The 11,925-nt window shown below is 44.1% G+C and overlaps 1 protein-coding gene across 1 annotated transcript in view; it reads right to left on the minus strand.

Annotated features, from left to right (window-relative positions):
* LOC120391378 (adhesion G protein-coupled receptor E3-like) overlaps nt 1-11,791 on the minus strand; it is a 51,605-nt gene extending 39,814 nt beyond the window's left edge. The window contains exons 1-2 of the mRNA XM_039515018.1: nt 11,616-11,791; nt 2,664-2,758 (exon numbers count right to left, since the gene is read on the minus strand). Of these exons, the coding sequence (XP_039370952.1) occupies nt 2,664-2,694 (31 nt within the window). The 5' untranslated portion in view covers nt 2,695-2,758; nt 11,616-11,791. The remainder of the gene's footprint in view (nt 1-2,663; nt 2,759-11,615) is intronic.
* Nucleotides 11,792-11,925: the final 134 nt, after the last annotated feature.

Here is an 11,925-nt window from a genome sequence, read left to right on the forward strand (position 1 = left end):
AGCCCTTCGGAAGGCTCATAATGTACTGAGCATGGTTGTTATGGTAATGTTATAGTAATGTTATTGGTTGTCATTTCATGTATATACTTATGAGGCTGAAAATGTTTCCTCGTGGCTTAAAGCAAGCCTCAGTAAAAAATCTCCAAAAGTGAAGAGGCAGTTCACACCTCATCAGGGCATGTATGGGACAAACCCAGCCAGCCTCATAGGACACTGACCTAGGCAACAACAATGGATCTGTTGGACTCTAGAGTGAGTCACCCCCCCCTTCCTTTGGTCAGTTTGGGACTGTGATGAGGTAATGCTTACCTGACTCTGAAGGGTGGGGGAGGCAAAGCCAAGAGGGAAGAAAGAACATGATAAAAGGGAGAGTTATTTGCCAGGCTCTTCCTCTCTCTTCCACCTACACCTACAGACATCGTGACTGAAGCGCTGATCAAAGGGGAGAGCTTGGATAAAGGGCAACCAGCCAGCCTGTGGTGAGAAGCATCTAAGTTTGTAAGGGCACTGAAAGTGTTAAGATCAGCTTAGAATGTGTTTTGCTTTTATTTCATTTGACCAAATCAGACTTGTTCTGCTTTGACTTATAATCACTTAAAATCTATCTTTATAGTTAACAAATCTGTTTGTTTATTCTACCTGAAGCAGTGTGTTTGGTTTGAAACGTGTCAGAGACTCCCTTTGGGATAACAAGTCTGGTACACATCAATTTCTTTGTTAAATTGCCGAATTTATATAAGCTTGCAGCGTGCAGCAGGCATAACTGGACACTGCATGAGAGAGATTCCTAGGGTTGTGTCTGGGACCAGAGATATTGGCTAGTGTAATTCCGTATTGGCTAGTGCACAATACAAGGAGCAGCTTACATGCCAGAGGCTCTGTGTGAACAGCCCAGGAGTGGGGGTGCTCACAGCAGAGCAGGGTAAGGCTGGCTCCCAGAGTCAAGGACTGGAGTGACCTAGCAGATCACCAGTCTGGATAACACCAGAAGGGAATGTCACAACCCCTTAGCTCTTTGTTCTGGACACACGAATTCCAGGTACAAAGCACATAACATCACCTCCTAGGCTTGTCCCATATGTATTGTCCTTATCTTTGGGACACTCCAGTGAGAGTAACTCCCTGCCTGTTACTACGGTAGAACACCCACATGTGCTGATCCTGATAGTTTTCCTGGCTAATACAAGGTGTGATGGGATACTTAGCATAGGTGAATATGACTATAGGAAGACACAGGCCACCATTCCAGGCCATGTTACTGCTAGAAGTGTATATACAAATAATGTTATATGCATTAAGCACATATTATCCATAATAATATCTGTAATGTGAATCATATTTATCGATCATGTGATATATTATATTATCCAGGCATACGTTGGTGAACACTTCAGAAATAGACTTAACCCCCACCTAAAAATTCAGCTACTCCTAATGACCCAGATCCAATGACCCCACCACTCATTACAGTGCCAATAACCCCTTTGAGAGCTGCCAAGCCTGTGTCAGCTTCATGGCAGAGAGACATTCTGTGTGGGACTCTCATGATGGGTGCAAATGCGGAACATACAGCATTACATTCTGCCAGCCTGGGAACTTACTGGATGACACTTGAGTGCTCCCTGGTGGTAGAGAGGAGAACAGGACGACGAGGAGAAATATTTGAGAGAAAATAAAAACTAAATATGTTTTTAAAATGTTATACACAGAAATGAGCAACAGAGAGAGAGAGAGAGAGAGAGAGATGTCTCCTGGGCCCGTCTATGGACCAAATTTTGCTTATTTACCCCCACAGTGATTCTGGTGTAAATCCAATGAAGTCAATTCTCTCATTAAGAACTATTATTAATGTAGTAATATTTCGGAACCCCAGCGTTGTGCCCCTACAGAAAGCTGCCTCCCCCAGCTACCTGGAAATGCCCCTCCTGTACTGGCTCTATGGTACAGCCCCCAGGCACAGTGGGCATTCCCAGAGGTGAGCGGTGTGACCAATGTACTCCTCCATTCTGGCTATTGACAGCTGCTGGAATGGGCCCTTGGAAATGGACAGTTGGGGATGAATCGGGAAAGGCTTTGGGCTGCTCTGCTTCCAGGGACCAGACTGATCCACAGTTATCGCCTGGGATTCAGTAGCTGTGAATGTGGTGAAAAGCCATCTGGGACCCCTCCATGCTCTGGTCTCATAGGGAGCCCATCTCAGCCAGCCCAGGAATCTGGCCCAGTAAATGTAAGGGCATTTCAGTGAGTCTGGATGGAGTCTCAGTTGGTGCAACGTGAGCATTGGAGGGAGCAGAGGAAATTGCACGTTACACCAATGTAGCGTATGCCTAGGGGTAAATTCTAGCTCAAGGAGACATACCCGGGCTTGCTCTGACCCAGCTAGCATGCTAAAAGTAGAAGTGTGGCTGCGTTTGGGCAAGTAACAGGAGAGGCTCCCTGCCCTGACTACAACCCCATCCAAGACCACAGGTACGCACTCAGGGTGGCCAGACCCTCCCACCACCATGGCGACACTTCTATTTCTAGCTAGATGAGAGCTAGTGCGACTATGTCTTCTCAAGTTGGAACATTCACTTTCCAGCCCCAGTGCAGACAGACCCCTGGACCCCTCTGCACTCTCCTAGCCCCACCCGAGTTCAGCCCATGGACTTTGTTCCACTCACCCAATGGATACATGTCACCTCGGGTTCCCATGGTGGCTCAGACGCTGTCAGGGCAGGTCGAGTTCTGAGGATTCTGAGCTTTGCAGCCTCCTAATCTTGGAGAAATTAGACAGGAAGCCAAGTCAACTCATGTCCTGTTGCATTATATTGTATCAACCCACAGTACCGCACACAGGAAAGCACTGTCTTCTCAGCGTGCCCTGATCTCCTTCCTTCTGCCCTACCACTTCCCCCAGCCCCATAAGCATTTACTTTGCTGAGCACCTATGGGGGAAACTGACCACAGTGCAGAGGGTCTAGCATCACTTCACAGAATCACAGAAATGTGGGGTTGAAGGGACCTCGGGAGGTCAAACAATCCATCCCCATGCGCTGAGGCAGGACCAAGTGCACCTAGACCATCGCTGGCAGGTTTTTGTCCAACCTGTTCTTAAAACCCCCCAATAACAGGGATTCCACAGCCACCCTAGGTCACCTGTTCCTGTGCTGAACCATCCTTAGAGTTAGAAAGTTTTTTCTTAATATCTAACCTAAATCTCCTCTGCTGCCAACTAAGCCCATTCCATCTTGTCCTACCCTTGTGGACATGGGCACAAATTGATCACAGTCCTCTTTATAACAACCTTTTGCATATGTGCAGATTGTTATCATGTCCCCTCTCAGCCATCTCTTGTCTGGACAAAACATGCCCAATTCTTCCAACCTTTCCTCACAGGTCATGTTTTCTAAACCTCTGATCATTTCTGTTGCTCTCCTCTAGACACCGTACAATTTGTCTTCATCCTTCTTGAAGTGCAACACCCCAAACCTGGACACAGCTCTCCTGCTCCGAGCAATACAGCTCACCTCCCGTCTCTGACCCAGTCCGCTCCTGTTAATACATCCCAGAATGACATTTACCTTTTTTCAAGAGCATCACACTGCAAACTCACATTCCATTTGTTGCCCATCAGAAACCTCATACCCTTTTCTGCAGTGCTGCTGCCAAGTCAGTAAGTCCCCATCCTTCCCCCGTGAATAAGATCTTCCACCTATCTTTGCATCCTCCTTGTGGTAGTTTCATCTAGTCCATATTTCCTTAGCTTGAGTAGGAAAATGTCATGTGGGACTGTGTCCAAAGACTCACTAAATTCAAGATACATCACGTCCACCTCTTCCCCACATCACTAGACTGGGTCCCCAAGCAAAGAAGGAAAATATGTTTTGTTTCTCATGACTTGTTTTTGACAAATCCATGTTGGTTATTACTTATCACCTATTATCCTCTAGGTTTTAATAATTTGGTAGCTTAATCATTTGTTCCAGTATCTTTCTGGGTATTGAAGTTGGGTTCTCTGGTCTATACTTCCCTAAGAGCGCCTTTTTACCTTTTTTTTTTTTTGAGTTTGCTCTTGTTACGAACCTCACCCACCCTCCATGAGTTCTGGAAGTTCAGAGATTGCTTCAGCTAGTTTCTTACGTACGCCAGGGTGAATTTCATCAGGCCCTGCAGAGTTGCAGAGATCTAACTTAACTAAATATTATTCATCTGTTAACTTTTCTGTTATTTCCGTATTCTGGCCAGTGTTCCTTCCCTCTTGTTAAAATTAACTAGTGTGAAGTATCTGGTCACAACTAACTTTTTAAATCCTGCATTCAGTAAAACTGAAGAGGTGCCCATACTGAGTGGTTGGTTGCTAACATTATCGTCAGAGATGTCAGTGTCCTGGGGTTATTAATGAGTCTTGCTGTAAGCAGTCATCTAAGGTGGTGCAGCTGTAATGCCGAAGTCACATTCTGAGCAGTAGCTCTTCTTAACAAAAATCAAACAGAAGAACAGATCTTCATCCAGCTCACAGTGTGGTTCCCTATGCGTGAGATGGTGCTGTCCAAGTCTCAGCTGTGATTGTAGCTCTTGTCTGCAGCTGTCGTCTTGGAGAAGCAGACAGAACATCAGTCCTGTTCCCGGTGGTGCTGTAGTAACAGGGTTAACACAGGAAGAAGATGGAAGAAGCGGCTAATGACTATCCGTGCTTGACATTGTTAGAGAGTGGGAGGTGGGTGTCAGGTCTAGTGGTTGGAGCAGGACCTGGTAGCCAAGAACAGGTTGCCTGGAGACTGACTCTGTTGCAGGCCCTGATTCCTGACAGATGGTTCTTGTCAATGGTCCCATATGGCAGGTTCTTCAAGGGAGGGACTCCTCAGCACTTGGGGCTCTCCAGTCCTCCCATCCAGGTGTCCATGAGCTCAAGGTGAAGAGAGACAAAGAACTACACTCAAGCTCCTCCTCCTATGATCACTCTCATGTGTGGGTCTTGCCAGGTCCCCTTTTCTGGTGGCCCCTCCTAGAGGAACAGCTCTGGTCCAACAGTGTCACAAACATTCTTCTTCCAAATAGATCAACCTTCCCCTGAGAAAAAACACTGCACACACATGTGGGTTTTGCCCATATAAACTCAGTTTCTGTTCAGTGACTTCCCCTTTCTCAGATGTTTCCTGGTGGTGAGTTCTGTCCTTTCTGGATTGTGGTGAGCAGTGGGGTGTGGTTCACCTGCCTTATTTCCTCCTCTGTCTGCTTTAGAACAACACATTCCCAGTGGCTAAAGAAATTTCTTTGCTCCCTTTTTTGCCATTGGCCAGTAGAGACTATGATGGCATGTGTGCTGGGGTCATGAACTGGGTCCCCATTATATTGTCCTGACAACCAAGACTTCATCCTCCAAAGCTTCCTCGTTTGAGTGCCTTCCTGAAGACGAGTGTAAACTCAGGTGTCCCTGCCTGAATGAGCGTCGGCAAAGCTGTTCTGAGCAGGCGCCCTTAAGAGTTAGATTCACAAACACAAGTTACCAGTGTAGAACTACAGATATTTCCAGATCCCCAACTGGTGTAAATCGGCATCACTCCAAAGGAGTCCACACACCCATTTACACCAACTGAGGATCTGGCCTTAGATTATGAACTGTCACCTACTCAGGGATGGAGTTGTGCCCAAAACTAGCCCGTGGATTAGAAATGGGGAGTTTATCGAGAAAGAGGAAGCTCGTCAGGATTTATTAATGGAGATTCTCTATGTCCTAGTAAGGAGAAGAGATGGAAGATGATAAAATACGAGTAGGATCTGATGAGAAACAGTCAAATGAAAAAACATCCCATTCAATTACATCATGTAATGGCAGACAGCTAAAAAGTGATTGTCATAAACAGATAGTTAAGGGTTAAAGTCTCTTTTACCTGTAAAGGGTTAACAAGCTCAGTAACCTGATGAACACCTGACCAGAGGACCAATCAAGGGACAGGATAATTTCAAATCTCTGTGGAGATTTGTCTGTGTCCTTTGTTTGAATTGCCGTGCTCTCTTTGGATCTAAGAGAGGCCAGACATGTCTCCAAGTTCTCCTGGAATATTTCCTACTATCCAGTATAGTGAGTATTAGAAAGGCGAATTAATCTTCTAATTAATTTCTGCATTTGCAATTGTGTGGTTGCTGGAGAAATATCTTTATTTCTGTTTGCTGTTACTTTGATTCTTCTGAGGAAGGAGGGGGGGGGGGAAGCCTCTCCAGGCTTCTAAGTTAGACCCTGTATTTTTGCATCCTGGTAATACAGAGAGAGTGTACTTTTTTTTTCTCTCTTTAATAAAATCTTTTTCTTTTAGAACCTGAGTGATTTCTTCCCTTGTTTGGATTTTCAGGGGAAGGGGAGGGGGAAAAGTGAATCCCTCTTTGTTTTGATTCAAGGAGTTTGAATCAAGGTATCTCTCCCAAGGACAAGGGGAGGGGGAAGAAGGTGGGGGGGAATGAATTATTTCCCTTTATGTTAAGATCCAAGGAAGTTGGGATCTGTGTTTCCCAGAGAAAGTTTTGGGGGAACAGGGAGTGTGTCAGACACTGAAAACTTGACTGGTGGCAGCAAGAACCAGATCTAAACTAGGATTTTAGTTTAGAGGAGTCCATGCAGGTCCCCATCTTGTGGACGCTAAAGTTCAAAGTGGGGAATAAACCTATGACAGTGATAATGTTAGAAGTCTAAATAATAAGATAGATTAACTAGAGTGTGTCGTATTACATGAGGTTATGGATATAATAGGCATCACAGAAACTTGGTGGAATGAGGATAATCAATGGGACACAGTAGTACCAGGGTACAAAATATATCGGAAGGACAGAACTGGTCATGCTGGTGGGATGAGGGCGGCACTGGGGCAGAGCAGTAGGGGTCATGGGGAAGGGGCACAGCAGGGGCTGGAGCAGCACACAGCTGCATAGGGCACCCAAAAATTTGGTACCTCAAATTTCCTGTTGCCAAGAAGCTGTGTATTTTATGTATAGGTAGGGACGGCCCTGATGGTATTCTTTAGCCAACTACATTCTTTATGCAGCTGCAATGCTTATCAATTCTTAACAAGCAAAAGGGAAGGGGAAAGGATGGCAACTTATTTATCAAATGGAGAAATATTGCTTGCCTGTGCCCTTATTCCCTAATGCCATGTGAGCACTCCAGCAGCTTCCCAGGTCTTTACTTAACCCTAACATATCCCAACAGATACCTCCTCCTCCTCTTCTTCTGGGTACAATAAGGGGCTACAATCTCATAGGCCTTCCAAGGAGAATTTGATGGGCTGGTAGCTAGTATCCAATCGATCACTGCTTCAGACAGCTGCCAACGCCAGTGGCACTTTATCATCCCAATCTTTGCCAGTTTCTTGCACTACTTTGTGTAGAGCTCGTTTAATAGTTTGATTCATCCTTTCTACTGTCCCTGACGACTGAGGATGACAGGGGATATGTCATTGTTGATTTATTCCTAAAGCTTTTAATAAACTTTGAATTACTTCTCCTACAAAATATGGCCCATTTTCTGAATCAATTGCTTTTGGAGTTCCGTATCTACTAAACACTACATCTCACAAGTTTCTGGCAGTGGTCTCTGCAGTATGATTTCTGGTGGGAATTGCCTCCACCCATCCAGAAAAGGAATCTACTATCACTAATATATACTGACTCCCCCTTTGGGTATTAGGCAATTTATAAATGAAATCAACCTGTATTCTACTCCACGGCCCTACAATTCCTTGGTGCAACAAGGGTCCCGAATTCGGTGATCTATTCCCATCTGCCACACACCTTTTGCAGTTTTTAACAAAGTTTTCTATGTCCTTTCGTACCTTAGGCCATGTTCCAATTTGTTTTACTTTAACGAGAGTTTTCTCTATTCCTTGGTGGGCCATAGAGTGACACAGGTTAATAATCTCTTCTCTTTGAAGTTTGTCAGGTACCCACTTTACCTCTCCTGTTTCCTTATTCACCACATATCCACCTTGTGTATTCCAGTTTCTCCATCTTTAACCTCCTCTTTTCTGGCTTGAGCTCTAGTAACTCCCATAATCCCAAAGGTTCCTTTGCTGTTAATTTAGCTAAAGCATCTGCTTTATCATTCCAATATTTTTCATTCCCTTCTTATTTTCGATGACCTTTAATATGTCTTACTCTTAATTTTCCTGGGTGTCTTTTCAACCAAGCATAGATAGATTTCCAATCCTCCTTTTGGACCAAATTTTTCCCCTCAGCAGTTTCCCAAGGATTCTTTTTCCAAATCCCAATCCAATATCACAGTCCTTGTACCACAAAATCGGAATCCATATAGACAGAAAGACAGTCTGCAACATTATTTTTCTGCTTAAGCAGACCACTAAGAGCTCTGACCTCTGCTCCCTGAGCTGAAGTCATACTCATAGAACCAGAAATAGTTTCGCCATCAACTTGTACAGCCGCATATCCCGTATATTTCTTAGAGTTCTCATGGTATGAATTACCATCTGTAAAGCAAACCTCTTTTTCTCAGAGGCTTAACACTTCATCTACTGGGGGTACTTCTTCAACTAACTTTGGTTCAGTTTCTGGAAGTGGGCATTCATGCTTCTCTCCTTCCGTCAGGAGGGCATATGGTAACATCACTGCTGGTTTGGTATTCTCATAAGTAACAACTCTGCTAGTTAACATCAAGGGCCATTGGGCCATCCTGGTATTTGATACTCCTTTCCCCTGCAGTTTCTCCAACAAAATATACTTCAGGGGAGAGTGAGTTGATTGTGTTATAATAGGGGCTGTGTCAGTAGTCAAAGCAAAGCTTCAATGGCCCACACAGCAGCTAAACATTCGCTTTCAGAGATTCGAAACTGCTGCTCCGTAGGGGTTAATCTTCTAGCCTTGTATGCTACTGGTATTAACTTCCTGCCAATTTCCTGCATCAACAGCACTGCTAGTCTTTGTTAGGTTGCTGCCAACTTACTCACAAAAGGCTTGCTTATCTCTGGGAATATCAATGCTGGAGTTGGCATCAAGGCTTGTTTTAAATTACAGAAACCTTTTTTCTTGTTCAGGCGCCCACTCTCATCCTACTTTCTTTTTCAGTAAACGCCAGAAGTGTCCAGTTAGAGTGGTAAAATTCCAGATGTGTTTCCCTATATAGTTAAACCCTCCTAACATCACCCTCAATGCATGAGAATCCTCTGGCCTTGGTAAATTCATTAATGATTTCACCTTTTGTTGATCTACCTGAATTCCTTGTTCCTGTAGGGTCACCCCCAAATAATTCACTCTCCTCTGCACTAGTTGGGCTTTCTCTTTATTAGCCTTGAAACCCGTTTCCTGGATGAGTCTCAACACGTTTCTAGTCTGCTCAGTCACCTCCTCTTCAGTGTCCCCCCACACTAGTGTTATCTACAGATGAGGTGACATTCTCTCAATCCTCTCTGGATAATTGATCCAGCATTTGCACCACATGTTGGTATGCAATAGCCGGAGTGCGGTGTAGGCGATGGGGAATTCTTTTAAATAAGTACTGTTGTCCCTTAAAAGTAAACGCAAAGTAGGCCCCAAAATCTCTGACACGTATCAAGGCAAATCCCAACTTATATTTACAATATTTACACCTGCCCCACTATCCAATAGGGCATCTTTGGGTCCATTTATCTCCCACAATGACAGTTGTCCTAGGCCTCCCATTTGAATCGCGACTTGTCATCACGGCTTCCCAATAGACCAGGGTTCTCTGAACCCTCAGCTTGCATAGCTGCAACCTTTTTCTGCTCCTTAAACATTTCTTCTTCCATCCTTTGCATTTCTTTGATAAGTTCATCAGTACGTCTCCCATCCCACTTATCCATATCTACTCACCTCAATTTTAAATACCTCCAAGAGATATTCCGAATCACATCTACTCCCTTCTGGGGCTCATTTTGATTATTCCACCCTCTATCTCCTTGGGATGGGGTGTTTTGTCCTCTACCACTCCTCTTCCTCTCTCATGGTATCCTGATCTATAAGCACTCTCATCTGAATATGTTATTGCTTCAACAAAAGGTACTCTGGGTTTCAATCCTTCTATCTGGCTTCCCCTTTTCATCATTTGTTGGCATACTATCCAGTGCTCCAATGCATCCTTAACAGTTAACCCCTCATCCTAGGCTGCTTGGTTCACGAAATTAGTGCTTCTGGCTGCCTGTCCAAAGTATTTTTCTCTTGATCTACTGCCTGTCTAATCTCTCCAGTGGTAGCTGCCCTGATTAACCTATAAGATTCACTCATATTTAAATTCTCTGTTCCTCCTAACTCTGCCCACTGTATTAGCCATGGAGCTAAATTTTTCATATTCAATGGGCCTAATGACTTTACCATCAACTATGAATCTGATGAACTCGCAGGCATTATTAGTGTCTGTTCTGACTATATCTCCCTCACTGCATCCTTAATGGTTGATCTCCGTTCTATCACTGCTACACACTTTTCGGCTTAGGCTCTCCTGGACAGTTTCTTATTTCTTCCCTCAGCTTAGTATAAAGCCCCTCTTGAGGTTGGTCAAATTCCCTTTTCTCTTAACTCCCTCGCAGGTCCTTTCCCTACCAAATATCGTTGGAATCCAAATCCAAATCTCTCTCTTTTTTTGACACACAGCCGCAACTTGCAGCTCCTGTATTTTCACTTGCTTTTTCAATGCTCCTATAGTTTTCTGGCACCAACTGTGAGAAACGCTTGTGATCTCCTCTTCCTTTCCATTAGTCAAATATCAAAATAACTGTTTCATTCCTATCACTTGATGATCTAATTTATCTTTGTCTGCTTTAATCTTTTCCCAATCCATTATGCTTCTCTCCAGGTCCCTATTTTGTTTCCCCATTTGTTCTGAGTTTACACTATCTGTGCCTGCCTCACTTCCCACTCCAAATGTTCCTGGCAAGTTTTAAAATTCTCTTGTAATGAGCTCATGCTGCAAAACATCTGTTAGTCTATAAGGTGCCACAGGATTCTTTGCTGCTTCTACAGAACCAGACTAACACGGCTACCCCTCTGATACTTGTAATGTTTGTAACTCTGCACAGATTTCCCCCTTACATAACATTACAGCTTGCCACAATAGCCATACTACGGCCGTTTGCTTTTTACTGGCATTCGGCTTGTACATTTGTACATCTTTCTCAAACCTGTTTTCTAAGGTATCAAATGTTACATCCGGTTCCACTGCACCTTGCATCCAAGTGCATGTCCCAGATGCAATAATCTACTTCTCTAACAGAGAAGGGGCTTTCACTTTAGTCCACTGGGTTTCCTCTTCCACCCTTTTACTTATCTTCTTAAACAGTGTTTTAAATATTATTACACTAACACCACGTGGTCTCTGCCCACACTTTTCCCCCTCACAAATCTGTTATAAACTTCACAAATAAGGAGTCACCCTTATTAGTCTTAAATAAGGACTCCCCCAACACTGTAAGATCCCATCTTGAAATCCAGCACTGCTTAATAAATCCCCCCGCTCCGCATTCTCCACCACTTGTTAGACTCGCAATAGAGGTCTCCCTACGGGATGGAACAAGCAGATACTGGACACAGTGTTGGTATATAATACTCTAAATACTCTTTATTGATAACAAAACAGACCTTATTCACTTCACATTCATACCCAAAAATTACTATACCAAAGTCCAAAGGTGAGAATGGTCCCAATTGCCAGTCTAATTTCCTTCCATCTGGATAAGATCATAAGATGCGGGGAGCCGGCAAAGCCACATCTATATCCTCACTGGACTCTGGATCAATAAACAACTCCGACTTGCAGAAATCACAGGCATCCGTTTATGGTCCATTCAATCGTGTCATGGGTTCTTTGCCTTTGTTTACTAGACCTTCTAGCCACACAATTCCGAAGAGATAACCCTGGGCGGGCCGCCATGACCCAAGCCCATGAGCCAAGAAATGCTATTTCCTGAAATTCTTATACAATTTTAT

The sequence above is a fragment of the Mauremys reevesii genome, linkage group 25 (assembly GCF_016161935.1).
Source record: "Mauremys reevesii isolate NIE-2019 linkage group 25, ASM1616193v1, whole genome shotgun sequence".
Classification (NCBI taxonomy): domain Eukaryota; kingdom Metazoa; phylum Chordata; order Testudines; family Geoemydidae; genus Mauremys; species Mauremys reevesii.